At 48.7% G+C, this 13520-nt stretch overlaps 6 protein-coding genes across 6 annotated transcripts; 1 reads left to right on the top strand and 5 right to left on the bottom strand.

Annotated features, from left to right (window-relative positions):
- Nucleotides 1-1206: 1206 nt before the first annotated feature.
- V1508DRAFT_425718 (uncharacterized protein) lies at nt 1207-1549 on the bottom strand. The gene is made up of 3 exons (XM_066941484.1): nt 1371-1549; nt 1333-1335; nt 1207-1311 (listed from the first exon to the last, which is right to left on the bottom strand). The coding sequence occupies exons 1-3, from the start codon at nt 1500-1502 to the stop codon at nt 1258-1260; spliced, it is 189 nt and encodes a 62-aa protein (XP_066793068.1). The 5' UTR covers nt 1503-1549; the 3' UTR covers nt 1207-1257.
- A 631-nt stretch (nt 1550-2180) lies between these two features.
- V1508DRAFT_285940 (uncharacterized protein) lies at nt 2181-3008 on the bottom strand. The gene has a single exon (XM_066936538.1). The coding sequence runs from the start codon at nt 2764-2766 to the stop codon at nt 2299-2301; it is 468 nt and encodes a 155-aa protein (XP_066793067.1). The 5' UTR covers nt 2767-3008; the 3' UTR covers nt 2181-2298.
- Nucleotides 3009-3227: 219 nt separating this feature from the next.
- On the bottom strand, nt 3228-4730 carry V1508DRAFT_425713 (uncharacterized protein). Its single transcript, XM_066941483.1, has one exon. It carries the CDS (start codon nt 4547-4549, stop codon nt 3407-3409), a length of 1143 nt encoding a protein of 380 aa, XP_066793066.1. The 5' UTR covers nt 4550-4730; the 3' UTR covers nt 3228-3406.
- A 1036-nt stretch (nt 4731-5766) lies between these two features.
- V1508DRAFT_406567 (uncharacterized protein) lies at nt 5767-6822 on the top strand (the record flags this gene model as incomplete). Its single annotated transcript, XM_066938780.1, has 1 exon — nt 5767-6822. The coding sequence occupies one exon, from the start codon at nt 5767-5769 to the stop codon at nt 6820-6822; it is 1056 nt and encodes a 351-aa protein (XP_066793065.1).
- A 731-nt stretch (nt 6823-7553) lies between these two features.
- On the bottom strand, nt 7554-9632 carry V1508DRAFT_425709 (Alpha/Beta hydrolase protein). Its single transcript, XM_066941482.1, has one exon. The coding sequence runs from the start codon at nt 9453-9455 to the stop codon at nt 8013-8015; it is 1443 nt and encodes a 480-aa protein (XP_066793064.1). The 5' UTR covers nt 9456-9632; the 3' UTR covers nt 7554-8012.
- A 1321-nt stretch (nt 9633-10953) lies between these two features.
- On the bottom strand, nt 10954-12381 carry V1508DRAFT_400152 (uncharacterized protein; the record flags this gene model as incomplete). Its single annotated transcript, XM_066938310.1, has 3 exons — nt 10954-12081; nt 12159-12297; nt 12356-12381. The coding sequence occupies 3 exons, from the start codon at nt 12379-12381 to the stop codon at nt 10954-10956; spliced, it is 1293 nt and encodes a 430-aa protein (XP_066793063.1).
- Between the last annotated feature and the right edge of the window lie 1139 nt (nt 12382-13520).

Below are 13520 nucleotides of genomic sequence, written 5' to 3'. Positions count from 1 at the left end.
CTTCAATTCATCTACCCTGCCACCGAAACAGTAAAGCCGAGAGCCGACGTGTTCTCCACGATCAACGCTCCTTATACTATCAATAATTGGACATTCCATTTGTGATATTATTGTCAATATGTCAAATCTTTTAGGCGTCGTATTCGGATGTTGCTGAAGAACGACATAAGCGTGTTAACCGGTGAACCAACAAGCGCGTTACGTAGGCGATTCTTGTTTTGAACTTCAAGACGTAAAGTTTATTGTCACGTGATCTCCCTTAATCCTCCCCCCCGTCCAAATTTGCGTCACAATGATCTACACTGAACACGAATCGGAGAACCCCAAAAACCGCCTAAGACTTGGAAAACGAAAATGGGTTGGCAAAAACAACTCTGTACAGGGCAAGGGTTGGGAGTTAAGCAAACAAAATTTATTATGGCCAACGCCGAGACTCTTGCTATATGCGAAGCATTTCTTAATTATAATACATGGTTGCAGGATGCTTCCAAGGTGCCCAAGTTCTGGGCATAGTGCGTTGGTTTTGAAGCGTTTTCGCTCCCTGAACCAAAGTCCTGTTTGATGCATTCGCAGCCATGAACTTCTCCAGGAACTTATCGTTTCCCTTCGCTCGTTGTTCTTGGAAGAGGTCCATCGCGAACTGCTATGTCTGAATTGAAGCCATCGAAGTCATTTTCCTCATCCTCAGCGAGTTCAACTAACGTATCCTCATCCACCGCTGCGGGATCAATATCTACATCGTCATCCTCCTCCAGTTCAGGCGCCGATTGCGTATTGGCAGTAGCCGCTGTTGGTCGACATCGAGGCTGCAAGACCAACTGCTTGTGACTCCAGAACGGGCATTCCCGCCGTCTTTGAATAGTTCGAAAGAAGTTCAGGCGATTATGGGAATCGGCTCATAACAAGAAAGAATATGCTTGCATATCAAAAACCGAGACTTCTTGAAATAAGGACAGCCACAAGTCCACTTTACAGGATCGGTATGATGGTGTTGAACGGAAACATCCCCAGAATTTAGCTTTTCAGTGATCTTCTTCCATTCGTTTTTGAAATCCTTCCTCCAACATGCTGTCGCTCTTCGATGATCGCCCTGAATAAGAGCCCGCATGCGAGTAAGAGCATCAGGAATTGATCGAGAAATATGCACCCAAACAACAAGCTCGATTCTAGGTCGATTGAAGCGATGGAGGTAGTCGTCTTGATCTTCCGCCAGTGCGATTCAACAATCATCGTTGTTTCAGGACTGGAATTTCCGTTTCATTGACCGAACGTGCCCATAGGACCCACTGACCGCGCTGATACCAGTTCACCCAGAGGTAGGCCCACAATCGAAAGTAATCCCGCGCTCTGCACCAGTAATACATTTCAGCAGCACAGCTGCGATGAATATACTCTGCAGATTGGTACGAGCCATTTTGGTCAGGGATTAATGGGTGGCAATTGTAGTGCCGAGAAAATATATCAAGCACCGTATCCTGCTCATTGACTTTTGTCGTTTCCATTCGACCTTGCGGAACGATATTCTCTGACCGGGAGGGGCAAGTGCAACGACCATATCGATGTTCCCCGTTAGGGCGATTTGTTGGCGTCGAACCCCAGCAAATTTCCAGGTCTGGGATTAGCTTTTGAGCTTCCATGGGTTTGTATTCTCCCTGAGTGTTGATTTGACGTGAGGACGTAGGCTTCGCGCGAATCGCTCTTCGAGCATGCCAGTAACATAACTGGATTCTCGCATTTGGCCATACCTGGCGTATTGCCGCAATCTCAGACAAGTCTTTGTCGGTCCCAAAAAATGTCGGCTTGAATCCATAATCTTGAAGGGGTCGTAAAAATTGATCGAGAACGGCCGTGGTTGCTCCTGGCTCTGCACGAGACACACCATGGCTGTTGTCCTTAAATGTGTCCATAAAGCAGTAAGCCAATGGGACTCCCGTACCATCGACTTTAGCTAGGATTGCAAATAAGGTCATCGCCATGTTGTTTGTCCCAAAGGTCGCATCAATTGCCAATTCTTTCGTACGTGAGGCAAGAGCACTGATGGAAACAGAAATGTAAAATTCCATTCCAGGACATTGGCTGCAACATACATGGATGATTTATAGCCGGAGTGTTCCGAAAGCAGACTTTGAGCTGAAACTAAAGGATCTGGGTCGCGTCGCCATGTACTTGAATTCGCTTGCTGCCACTGGTAATAGACTTGCTGAGGAGTTGCAAACTCCCACTCAGACGGCTGTGCTGCTTGCAAATCCCTGTATATCTCTGCAGGAGTAGAGAAGGCGTTTCGAGCTCGAATAAATTCTAACACCTCTGGGGAAAGTTTAAGTCCATGTATGGTGAATGATAACTGTCTCGCAATGTGATTGCCAATGTACGATCTTCGAGTGACGGTTGGAATGCAAGGTAGCTTTGACATGAAAACCGCTCCATTCGTTGTGCGTCGCGCCGTCCTGTCGCCACCGAAGGGGGAACGCGATCAGCATCCTGAGAACAAAAATACACATACGTAAGATTCTCCAACTTCATCCTTCGATGACGAAAGCCACCTTTCCTCCAAATCACTTTGGCAAGCATATTGATTGCGTTGTTTAATGGAGACCGATCAGTGGAGCCATCCTGTTGTACGGATAGCTGAGAAGCGAAACCAACAGGTAAACTGTCCAAATTGAAGACGCTTGAGATCAAGACAATGAGTTTGATCCTGTAGTCAACGCGAATATTAGCAGAAGAAAAGCAAAGGGAAATTAGAACAATACAGGGAGGTTCCATGAGTCAATCTCTGCCTCAAAATTATCCCAGTCAATATACAACACCTCTAGGTCTCTTTTCTTCCCATTCGATTACATAGCTTCTTCATTCGTCCCAGAATCACGAAAGACGCTACATTTAGAGCACCAAATTCGATTTGCCGAATTGGTGTCAGCCATGACCAGAAAATGAAAAAATTGGATTGCGAGTAGTGCGATGACTGGAAGGTGAGAGAAGCGAGAATAGGGCGCGTAAATAAAACAAGATAAACAGACGAACGCACCAAGTTCGAATCACGTGACCCGAATCAAGAGTCACGTGACCGGGCGGGAGGATTTAGGTTCCACAGCACGACTACTGCGCTGACTTTCGAAACGTGAGGTCAGTTGCTAACGCTCTCTCAGTCTGTCAATCATCAACTGCCAAGAATTCAGAGCCAAACAACAAAATATTTACGATAACTAGTTTCGGCACGTCTATAGTAAATGACGATCATAAAGAAGATATTTGTTTCAAGTACAGCCTGGCATTTTAGTGTATCAATAACAAATTCGAAATAAACCTTATGCCATCGAAATCCTCAGTATCATCAAGTGTAATATGGTCCCACCAACGCCTAATTGAATAATTCTCAAAGCAGACATATTGCGCGTGTCCAGAGCTACTTTTTACAGACCGGATCAACGCCAGACGCGATGTTGCACTGATGCATAAGTCTGTGGCCGCCCTCCTCGAACTGACCGGTTACGGAGTGCCAGACACCGCGGTTGAAGAAGATGACGAGATCGCCCTGGTTCCAGTCGTGGCAGTAGATGCGGTCTGGCGAGATGTTGGGGCGCATGAGCCGGTGGATGGTGTTGCGGGCATCCTCGAGCTCCAGGGTGCCGTTCGGGGTCTCGAGCTTCCAGATGCAGCAGCCGTGAACCTGCATGTGGTGCTTGCCGGTAACTGGATTCGTCCAGACAAGAGGCAAGCGCTTGACCTTAGACTGCTCCCACTCGGGCAGCTCGTCGAGCGAGAGCTCCTTCCCCTCGGAGACCATAGTCAGGCCGTCGGAGGTAGCTTTGGCGGGAGAGATGAAGATGTACGGGTGGGGCGCGTAGACGACTGTGGTGTTGAGCGCGAACTCCTTGTCTGAGTCGGAGAGGTTTTCAAAGGCGATCGCGCCAGACGCGAAGGCGGTGGCTGCCTTGGCGGTGGTGATATCCTCGCCGGTGTCCTCGTAGCGGATTTTTTGACTCTTGTCGACGGGGCAGTCAATGCCCAAAAGAGTCGTCACGACCGGGGGAGCAAGGCCGTAGAGGGCAGAGTCGATGTGCCAGCGGTAGAAGCGAGTGTATCCGTTGGCCATATCGTCGTCGGAGAGTGGGTCGTGGTGGAAGGACATGTGGGTCGGATGGCGGAGGAGGAGGTCTCGGACTCCGGCGTGGCCATCGTGGCGGCCCTGGCCAAGTATCTGTACCTGGGGCTGGGCCGGAGTGGAGTGCCCGTCGCGGCGCAGGACGGACTTCTCGTGGCGGAACTCCTTGGAGTGACCGTAGGCGCCCTCGCAAGTCGGGTCAAAGCGCTTTGTGAGCTGATACTGGGACGACGGCTTGAGCTGTGCGAGATCAGGAAGGACGACGACCAGGTACTCATGGACTGCTTTGTAGAGGCGCTGGAAGTCACCTTCGTTGAGATCAGCGGGGTCCTGGGCATAGGCGGGTAGGGTGATGCGCGCACCGAACGGCGCGTTCTCAATGGGAGTGACCTGGAGAACGTCGGGCGCGGAGACAGTAACAGTGTTAGTGGTCGTTGCGGACATGGTGTGTTGAAGATGAGCAGTGAGCAATGAGAAGTAACAATGTCAGAGAGAATAGGAGCGGGGGGAATCTTATAGCGTGATGATGCGAGAGAAGAGCGAGCATCCGGGGATCCGAGATGTTTGTTATCAGACGGGGAATAATAATGAGCTACGAATAATGACGACTGCGAGGTCGTCAGACGACTGACACGCGACAGGCGCCGAAGACACAATTACCCTCGATGCTGCTATTATGGTTCCCACAGCCCGCCAGACTACGTCATATTGTTGTGTGGTGAAATGCCATTGCTCGCCACCAGAACAGCAAGCAGCCTCACGCTTGCGGAGTCATCGTGGCGTTGTCATATGTGACCCGCTAGGCTGTTCGAGATTCGTTGGTCCGACCTCCCCTGAAAATTTCAGGCAGTCTGCTTTTGCTGGTCTCGGCAAATTACTTAATCTTACGATCAATCTGTCATACTTGTGCTAGATCACCACAAAATGGATTAGTCTGCGCGGGTTCTCGACAATGAACTTGACCAGATCATTCAAATGCAATAGTTACATTGCTCAGATATCTGCTGTTTGCTGGTACCTGCTCTGGCGAAAGCTGCGTCGGGTCAGTAATCAAAACAACAACGGCTGTCATTGCCTTTCAACCTTAAATCCGGGTTGGGACGTCTGTGCGCCCTCCTCGTGCGCCGCACCGCAGGAGCCCGAAGCACATCCGTAGCATCATTCCACACTTGTGTGTATCGTAGGCCAACTCCGACGCCCGGTGACGCTCTCCAACTTCCGGATTCTGTTGCCATGGCACCGCGGCACCGAACCGTAAACAACGGCAAACAGCCCGTCTGTCAAATCTAGATAGTGTGTTTGAGACTCCCGAGCTCCCGGTCTCTGCTTTCTCCCTCAGGGCACCAATAGTTCTGTATTCTTATGTCTTGCAGCGAACGTCAATACAGCTGTCACGATAACAGTGGCAGTGAGAGGAACGGTCTTTAATCATCATCGGTCGGATCCGAAACGTGCTCGGATTCTGCCGTCTGAGAGTTCAAGGCTTTAGGTCTGCCCATCGCTACTCTCTACGGAGAAACGGGCACCGTTTGGTTGAGCCTTCGGATATAGCGTGTCTTCGCTGCCATCTCGCTGTTTTTGATTTCTTGGCTCGCGTCCCGAACAAACCGACTACCTGCGACGTCAGTACCTACGCCGTGCACCGAGCTACCGTCATCACGATGTCTTATGTCGGCAGACCGTCCATTGATGCGAGTAACTACCGCGAGCGCCTAACATATCTCCAAGAATCCCGACAACGGCGAATGCACGGAGGCACCGCGCGTTCAATCCGTCACAATCTGTCTCGCAACTGCGGAAGATTATTTCCCCCACATCCGCCGGCGGTGGTCGAAGGTGTGGACTACTCGTACCCGTACACCGGTACTCTCAGTCCACTTATCAACGTGTCCCTCCACTTCGCGGGCCTAGCATGCGGAGTGGTACTCATCTTCCTGTTGTCTCGAGACCTGCAAGCCATCCGCGCCGCACCGCGACTGAACAGAAGTGGCGGCAAGGAAATTTGCGGCATCCTCCTCGCGTGTCTGAGCATTATCATCTCCTTCATCAAGCTCTTTCCGAAAATTGCACTCAAGTCGCGCAAGATTTACCCGTTCGAGGTTCTGCTCGGCTTATCGTTTCTAGTGTATACTGTCGCAGGCGGGAATGGAGGACCTACGAGAAGTAGTAGTATTGGCGGCAAATATAATTGGGTCGTGACGCTGATTCTGATGATATACTGGTTTCTTGTTGCAATTATCGGATACCGCGACACCAAAGCATACGCTGCTCGCCAGGAGGCCGTGAACGGTCGAAGTGGTGGACCTCCCGGGCCGGTTTTGCTTTCACCACGATTATCAACGCTGACTAGTCAGGGAGAGTGCACTGTCCGAGAAGACGGCGACGATGCGAGTGCGCGGCTTGGAAACGCAGAATTGCCGGCAGCGCCGCCGCCGGCAAAGACTTCTGCGCCAAAAGTCGGAGACGAGATATACGAGCTTGAGATGCAAGCTCCTCGAGCAAACGCTGCGGCGCGACATCGGCGGCGTCGGACGACTGTGTACCTTGAGCCGGAGCCGCCGGACGAGTATCACGATGATGAGACAAAGGACGCGGATACTACTCGGAATCAGAATAAGAGAATGTTCTTGCCGCCGGAGACGTTTCATTCTACCGTGCTTGAGATGGATACTGTAGGTAGATCCCGACGCGGTAAGAGACCAGCTTCGGTTGGCTAACTGTCTGAGACAACTGTGGGCTGTCGATCTGTAATCTGTATTCTTATTTTGTTATACGTGGTGCTCCTGACAGCGAATAAGTACTATCAAGTGCTTTGGTCGTGACAGTCATGAAAACTGTTGGTTGTGTGCCAAGCTTGTAGATTTCAGGTGGGTCGAGTGCACGAGAACTGTTTTACTTTGGTTGTTTTATTGGAGTGGATCCATAGGTACGTTATATTGTGAAGTAATAAATTAGTAGTCTACTGTCGATTGTGAGTCGATCTCTTGTGGTAATTGCGTGCCAGATAGTTTAAGCGACAGCCTAGAAACAAGAGACATGGAGCTTGCACGTCGTCGAAGTCAGCTTATGGATGTAACCCCATTGCTAACAACCGTTCGTTGTCACAGACAGTGCTGGTACATCTTCTCGCCTCCAATCGGATGGTCAGAGTCGCCAGCATAATCACTACAAGTTTCTAGCTAGCGCCCATGAGATCCGCGTACTATGGACCGGTAAGGTCAACATCCTTTGCAGCATAGTTTTTATTTCATATTGTTCTTGCCGTCCTTGCGCGTTCTGTTCGTTTTGTGGCAGCTAAATCTGTATCTAGCTATATTCTTGAAAAATTGCACTTGACAAAATCTCATCTTACTGGAAGCTGCCAATTCGTTGTCGTGGTCACAATCACTCAGCGCTGTCTTTAAGGCTATTGTTGTATTATGACCGTCATTATGGCATCTTTGTAGACCTATAAATTATAACGTTCTAAAACCTGCAAACCTCAGAGCACACACTTTAAGTAAGCATTTTGCAGAATTATCTTCAATTGTCATTTTGCGTAAACTAAAACACATGGCATGACATTATGAAACCATTATAACTTAACATGACACGCATAGCAAAAATTATTCCTTATAAAATAACTTTATAGCAATTCGCAGAAAACAAAAAAAGCAATCATCAGTATATATCCACTTTACAACCACTTTATCAACCACAACAAAATGCCAACATATAGAAAGTTCGTAAACTCTCAAACACCTTTCTTCTTATAGACCAAGCCCTACGTAGAAAACAACACAACGTAAGCAGATAACTCCATCAAAACCAAACCGTGAGCAGCATGCACAACACACCCTTCCATAGCAATACACTTAATTAAACCACTTCCACCACAAATAAAATCCTTCTTTTTTTGACTTCTATACTAGATCTGGAAACGACAAAGACCGACGCGCGTGAAATACTCCACATGCGCGCGATACGCGACCGATCGGCCCGAGATGGCCAGCGTGGTAATCACGCCTTCGCCAGCACTGCATTCAGAGTCTTCCTGGCCCTCGCAAATATAGCAGTCCTCGGGCGTTGGCGCGAGCGGGCCTTTAGAGATATACACTTCGCTTCCAGAATGACGCCAATCAATCCCAAGAGGGACGCGGACAACGGGGTCGGATTTGTGAGTCACCCGGGTCATTTGGGCATCATAGTACGAGACGATGGAGTCCACCCAGTCTGCGAACTCCCGGTTGCCCACACGAGGTTGGCCGTACGTCACGATTTCAGGGACGTATCCTTCAGTGATAAGATCCGCTGCGGCGAGAATAGCAATGGCGCCACCGAGTGAGTGGCCCGTGACCAAGAGGGAGTAGTCGGGATACTTGGCCTTCAGTTCCTCTAGTATAGGCTTAGTGTTGGTCCGGGTCTCGAGATATGACCGCAGGAAACCACGGTGGACCATGCAGCGCGAGCAGCCGGTAACGCTCTCAGAAGAGACAGATGGATACCGTTCCTGTATGGTGTCAAGATTGGTGAACCAGTTTGTTAGAGAGTTTGTGCCTCTAAAGACAAGCAGGATGCGTTTGTGGTCCGGTCGGTGATCGACAGCGATGTATCCTGTGCATGAAGTGTCAAACCCGGTGTTGGTAAACGTCCGTACGATCTCGACGCCGGGATTGAAGAAATCACACGCGCGTGTGCAGTTGAACGGTGCCGTAATACCAGGAGATGGCACGCAATACGCGATATTGTTTAAGAGTGCGATTTCCTCTAGATGTTCGAGCTGATAGTGCGATATAGTGTAATGTGATGAGCTGCTACCAAATAACGGCCCAATGCCAAACAACGAGCCAAAAAATCCAGTAGCGCTGACCTCCTCGTCTTTTGCGACAGGCGCGTCTAGCAGTGCGCCGTATTGTTCTGCGCCGCTGCCATCTTCGGAGATCTCGTTGACAAATGCCACGAGTTGCTCGTCATCCGAATTTACGTCAGTGACAGTGTAGGTATCTTCAGAGTGGTCATAGTAGTAGGACACTCCAGGCGTTCCGTCACTGTCGGGAGTCAAATACCCAAGTGTAAATCCGAGAATAATAGCAATGACCACGGTGGATACGAGAACCACAATCTGTCGCTTCCGGCTCATACACAATATCCGATGGCAGAGAAAGAACACACCCTGCTTTACTGTCCGCCATAGCAGCCGCAAGGCTTTCTTCGCAGGATTGCCGTTGTCGTTGTCTACTTCCGGCACGGCCTCATATTCCTTCGCGACGCCGTCGAGATGAGCAAAGTCGTAATCGTCAGCCTCGTCGATGCTTAAGGCGGACCCGTCTTTCTCTGGGAGTGACGCAGACTCGAATAGATACGACCGCATACTGGTCTCGCGATCGTGCCGGTGGGTTCAACCACCTTTCAAGGAGTGCGCGTGGTGGTGATGTAGTTTGTGGGCTGCAGCTAACTGTCACCAACTACTCAACAGCGCTGCGGAGCAGAATTCTACGCAAGGTAAGGGTATGCTGAAGTTACACCTCGCTTCGAAACGACAGTATCTTGTGGTGACGATATGCGCACGCTAAAATGGCACTTTACTGCATCAATATGCAATTCGCGCTGTTCGCTCTGTAGTAGAAGGCATGCGAAACCTTATCATCCCCGTGCTCTAATTATTTAGCGAGACTCCAATCAGAACCACTCAATGCGTAATAAATTTGCTTGCTAGCTTGGAGCTCCTGACACTGGCTCCGCCCAACTGATTACTTGGCAACACTCAGATTATGTGACACCAGAATACAACAAATATCCACGCCGTTAGCCAGATAACGCGATAAGGCAATCCAAGGTCCGCGCTATTCCTACTCTGCACTAGTGCCGTCTTGTCTAATTAGCTATCGACCAAAGGGGGACCTGAGGCGGTTCCATGTCGACTCGTTCACTCTCAAGTAACGCTTCGTCATAGTTGTGTCATATTTATTGCAAGAGAAGTCGCGGCATCCTGCGAATTCTACTGTGTGTGGCTACCCAACACAGCTTAGCTGCCGCTAGACGCTAGGCCATCACACTTGGAACTTAGTGGACTTAGACTGTAGAGCAGCGCGTCGTAGTGTATGACTGTTTAGTATCAACCGTTTAGCACAATCTGCCTAGTCGGCCCTACGTTATGATTCATTTCTCCATTCTTTTGAAAAATGCTAGTTGCATTTTGAATGTCTTGATCGGGATGGCCATGCCGTCAGCCGTAGGTCGCCATCATCATAATATCAGCAGGAAATATATTTCGTCGATACTGCAAGAACACGGTCTTAACCCATCAAAGCAACACTATATATCCATCATCCATACTATCTATATAAGATACTTTATTGTCATAACGAAACATCTGCTCTCACTTGTCGCCGACAAACCGTATCATTCAAAGTTCGCGAAATACTGCAAACGCTTCGTCGGCATTATCGGCGCGGAACATCGATCCACCATGATTAAAATAATGTCGCACGCCATAAAGAGTGACGCACACCGCAACGAGGATAACGGGATAATGTTGCACTTTCACTGTGTTCGGTCCGAGCCACTATAGCAATCAACGCGTGTAAGAATTTGATCCCGCCAACAAGAAATAGAAATAAAGGAAAGGAAGAGAACAAGCTAATAAAAATACTAGATATGACAAGCTTGGAAATTGCAATGTATTAGAACTCTCTTTCGACATTATTACACGCAATACGCAATACGCGATACAAAACCGGACAATACAGTTACAACAGAAGAGCATATACACAACATCAATTGGAACACGTTATGCTTACAAATACATGAACACTAAACAAAAGTCTGAGAGAAACACAAGAACTGCAGAGAAAAACTAAGAGAAATGTTTACTTAAACATCTTTCGCACTTTATCAAAGAATGAAGTCTTGCTCTTCGGCGATCTCGTACGCTCTTTGGGATTCTTATCTGACGCAGGCGGGGCAGCCGGCGCCGGCTCAGCGACGTCCTTGGGAATATCTTCTGCGTTCACGATCTCAGGTGCAGTCGAAGTGGACGTATCAACAACTTCCGACACAGTGCTCTCTGCAGATGGCGGTGACTGGGTCTGTGCATCCTTGACAATAACTGGCTCGTCTTCCGCCGTGGTAAGCTTAGGCTGCTGCAACTCGTTGATACTCACTGCATTGTTGGGGATGGCAGGTCCGGGAGGAGCATGGAATGCACCAATGGCATCTTCCTGGGTAATAGGCTCCTGCTCGTTGGACTTGATCGAAGGCTGCGGTAGCTCGTCGTTCGGCCCAAGCGAGACTTCACCTGGAGGAGAAGACAAGCCATTAATCTTGCCTTGCAATATTGCAGGCTCGACAGCAACAGTGTCAATAGGTGTGGGCTCTGGCTCAACCGGAATTTCCGGAGTAATATTTCGCGCAGAGTCAGTAACCGGCAACTCGGATTCCGTAATCGCGGGTTTAGGTTCATTCAACGTTTGCGGATCAATGGTGGATACTTCACGGAACTCTTGGATCTCACTTGCGTTAGCTGGAATCGCAATGCCAGGTGTTCCCAAAAATGGGGCGTGGAGAGGCATCACAGTAGGCATCACAGTAGGGGCTGGCGCCAACTCTTCCTTGTGCTCGACTCCATTCGTTGCTCTTTCGGGCGCCGGCTCGGCAGCAGTTAAAGTGGCAGTTGGCTCACTCGCAATATTCTCGACAGGATTATTCTCCGGTTCCACTGCTACTGCGTCAGCATGCGACTCGGTTGCTCCGGTAGCTGCTGAGTCTGAAGCTGTCGATTCAGTGACTGCTGGCTCAGCAGCAGGCTCGGCCAATCCCGATGACGACGCAGCAGCAATAGGGATACCGCCACTCTCCGGGATAAATCCACCAGGCAAGTTAGACACAGTGCTTGCAGCAGCAATATCGTCTAAGTTCAGAACATTATTTGTTATACCAGACGAATCCGTCTCTGTTCTTGCATTTGGATCAATCACCCAGTTGTTGTCAACAACGAACTTCAACAGTTAGCTTTGCCCCGTCGATCCCGTCGTCATCTTATCTCAAAAATATATTTTATAAAACGCTGATATACCTTGTATACTATTTTTTCGCTTGGAAGTGGAATAGACACAGACCAGGATCCATCGACGTTCTGCGCAAGTGGAGCAGACTTTGACCAGTTATCGAAGGAGCCTGTGACGTATACTTCCGCCGCAGGTGGATCGGCTGGCCTGTTTATAGACCACGCATTAGATTCAGTCGAAATATATACACAAATGGAATAACTACCAGTTAAATGTGTAGGAAAAGCCCATTGTTCTAAAGGTGGCGTACACTCTCACAGGCAGCCAACTGTCGATCAGGTGTGACAACCAGAATGGAAATGATCTGAGGGGTTATTGTTCTAATTTAAAACCAAAAGTTGGAAGAATAATGCGGCTACACAAAATTGTGAAACGAACAAGAGAAGATAATAGAAGGAAGAAATAATACGGAAGGTGAAGAGGTGTCAGCGCTTGAGATCGCGTGGGTTTGGGGGAGTGGCGGTCTGTATGACGCACGATGGAAGCTAAAACTAGCAAGGCACAATAACAAATGGATCAACACGATATCGTACGCCGCATTGAACTTAACGGTTACACGCAAGTTTTGATATCTCCAGTACGTCATTGCTATTTTATGTGCTGGTTGGGAGTTGCAGTGTGCCGCTGATTATCAATGTGCGGAAGACTGTCAGCGAAGGAGCCGCACCCTATTATTTATTGTCGGCTTCGGCAGAGTAATTCGCCCTGCTAATCGGTCACCAGCTCGGTTGCATGATTCTTTTCTCGACAAGTACAATGCAACGCAGCGATTTAGACTGCTGGCATGTGGACGAGAGACACGCAATAGTTACTATGGTACTATGTAGACGTATCACGAGATTCTCCACAAAGGGTCATGACAAGAGCAATATAGCTATCTACGGCATCATAATCGGCAAAATAGTGAACGCGGACATGATTTACAAACTTGAGAAGTATAAAGCAGTAGACGATTAATACAAATTGTTAGCCTGCATACATAGGGCTGGACACGATATCGCCTACGGGACGATATCGCCAGGGAAAATTCTTGGCGATATTTTGGGCGATAATATCGCTTAAAATATCGCGTAAGGCGATGCGATAGACGATATGCTGGGTGAATATAGTATCGTATCGCCTCAAAGCGCACGTGACTCTCTTGCTGTACGGACATCGGCTACTTAAGACCTTGACCCTACTTTTTTAACACATTTTGCCACTTTGCGGCTTGAAAACAATAAACATTAATTCTTTGAATTATATAACGTTGGAAACTTTACCGTCGGTAAAGTTTATACGATTTGCGATTAATCGTTATTCGTATTCGTAAAGTCCAATACGATTACTATACGAGTACATGTAAAACTTGACGATTAACTATACGAGCG

The sequence above is a fragment of the Lipomyces doorenjongii genome (assembly GCF_038497915.1).
Source record: "Lipomyces doorenjongii strain NRRL Y-27504 unplaced genomic scaffold V1508scaffold_86, whole genome shotgun sequence".
Taxonomy (NCBI): Eukaryota; Fungi; Ascomycota; class Lipomycetes; order Lipomycetales; family Lipomycetaceae; genus Lipomyces; species Lipomyces doorenjongii.
Note: the sequence above shows the minus strand (reverse complement) of the source record. Positions and strands in the feature narration are given on the sequence as shown.

Coding starts and splice junctions, on each gene's coding strand:
- V1508DRAFT_285940 (XM_066936538.1), bottom strand. CDS start 2,766: ATGGAACCTCCCTGTATTGTTCTAATTTCCCTTTGCTTTTCTTCTGCT.
- V1508DRAFT_425713 (XM_066941483.1), bottom strand. CDS start 4,549: ATGTCCGCAACGACCACTAACACTGTTACTGTCTCCGCGCCCGACGTT.
- V1508DRAFT_425718 (XM_066941484.1), bottom strand. CDS start 1,502: ATGGAAACGACAAAAGTCAATGAGCAGGATACGGTGCTTGATATATTT.
- V1508DRAFT_425709 (XM_066941482.1), bottom strand. CDS start 9,455: ATGCGGTCGTATCTATTCGAGTCTGCGTCACTCCCAGAGAAAGACGGG.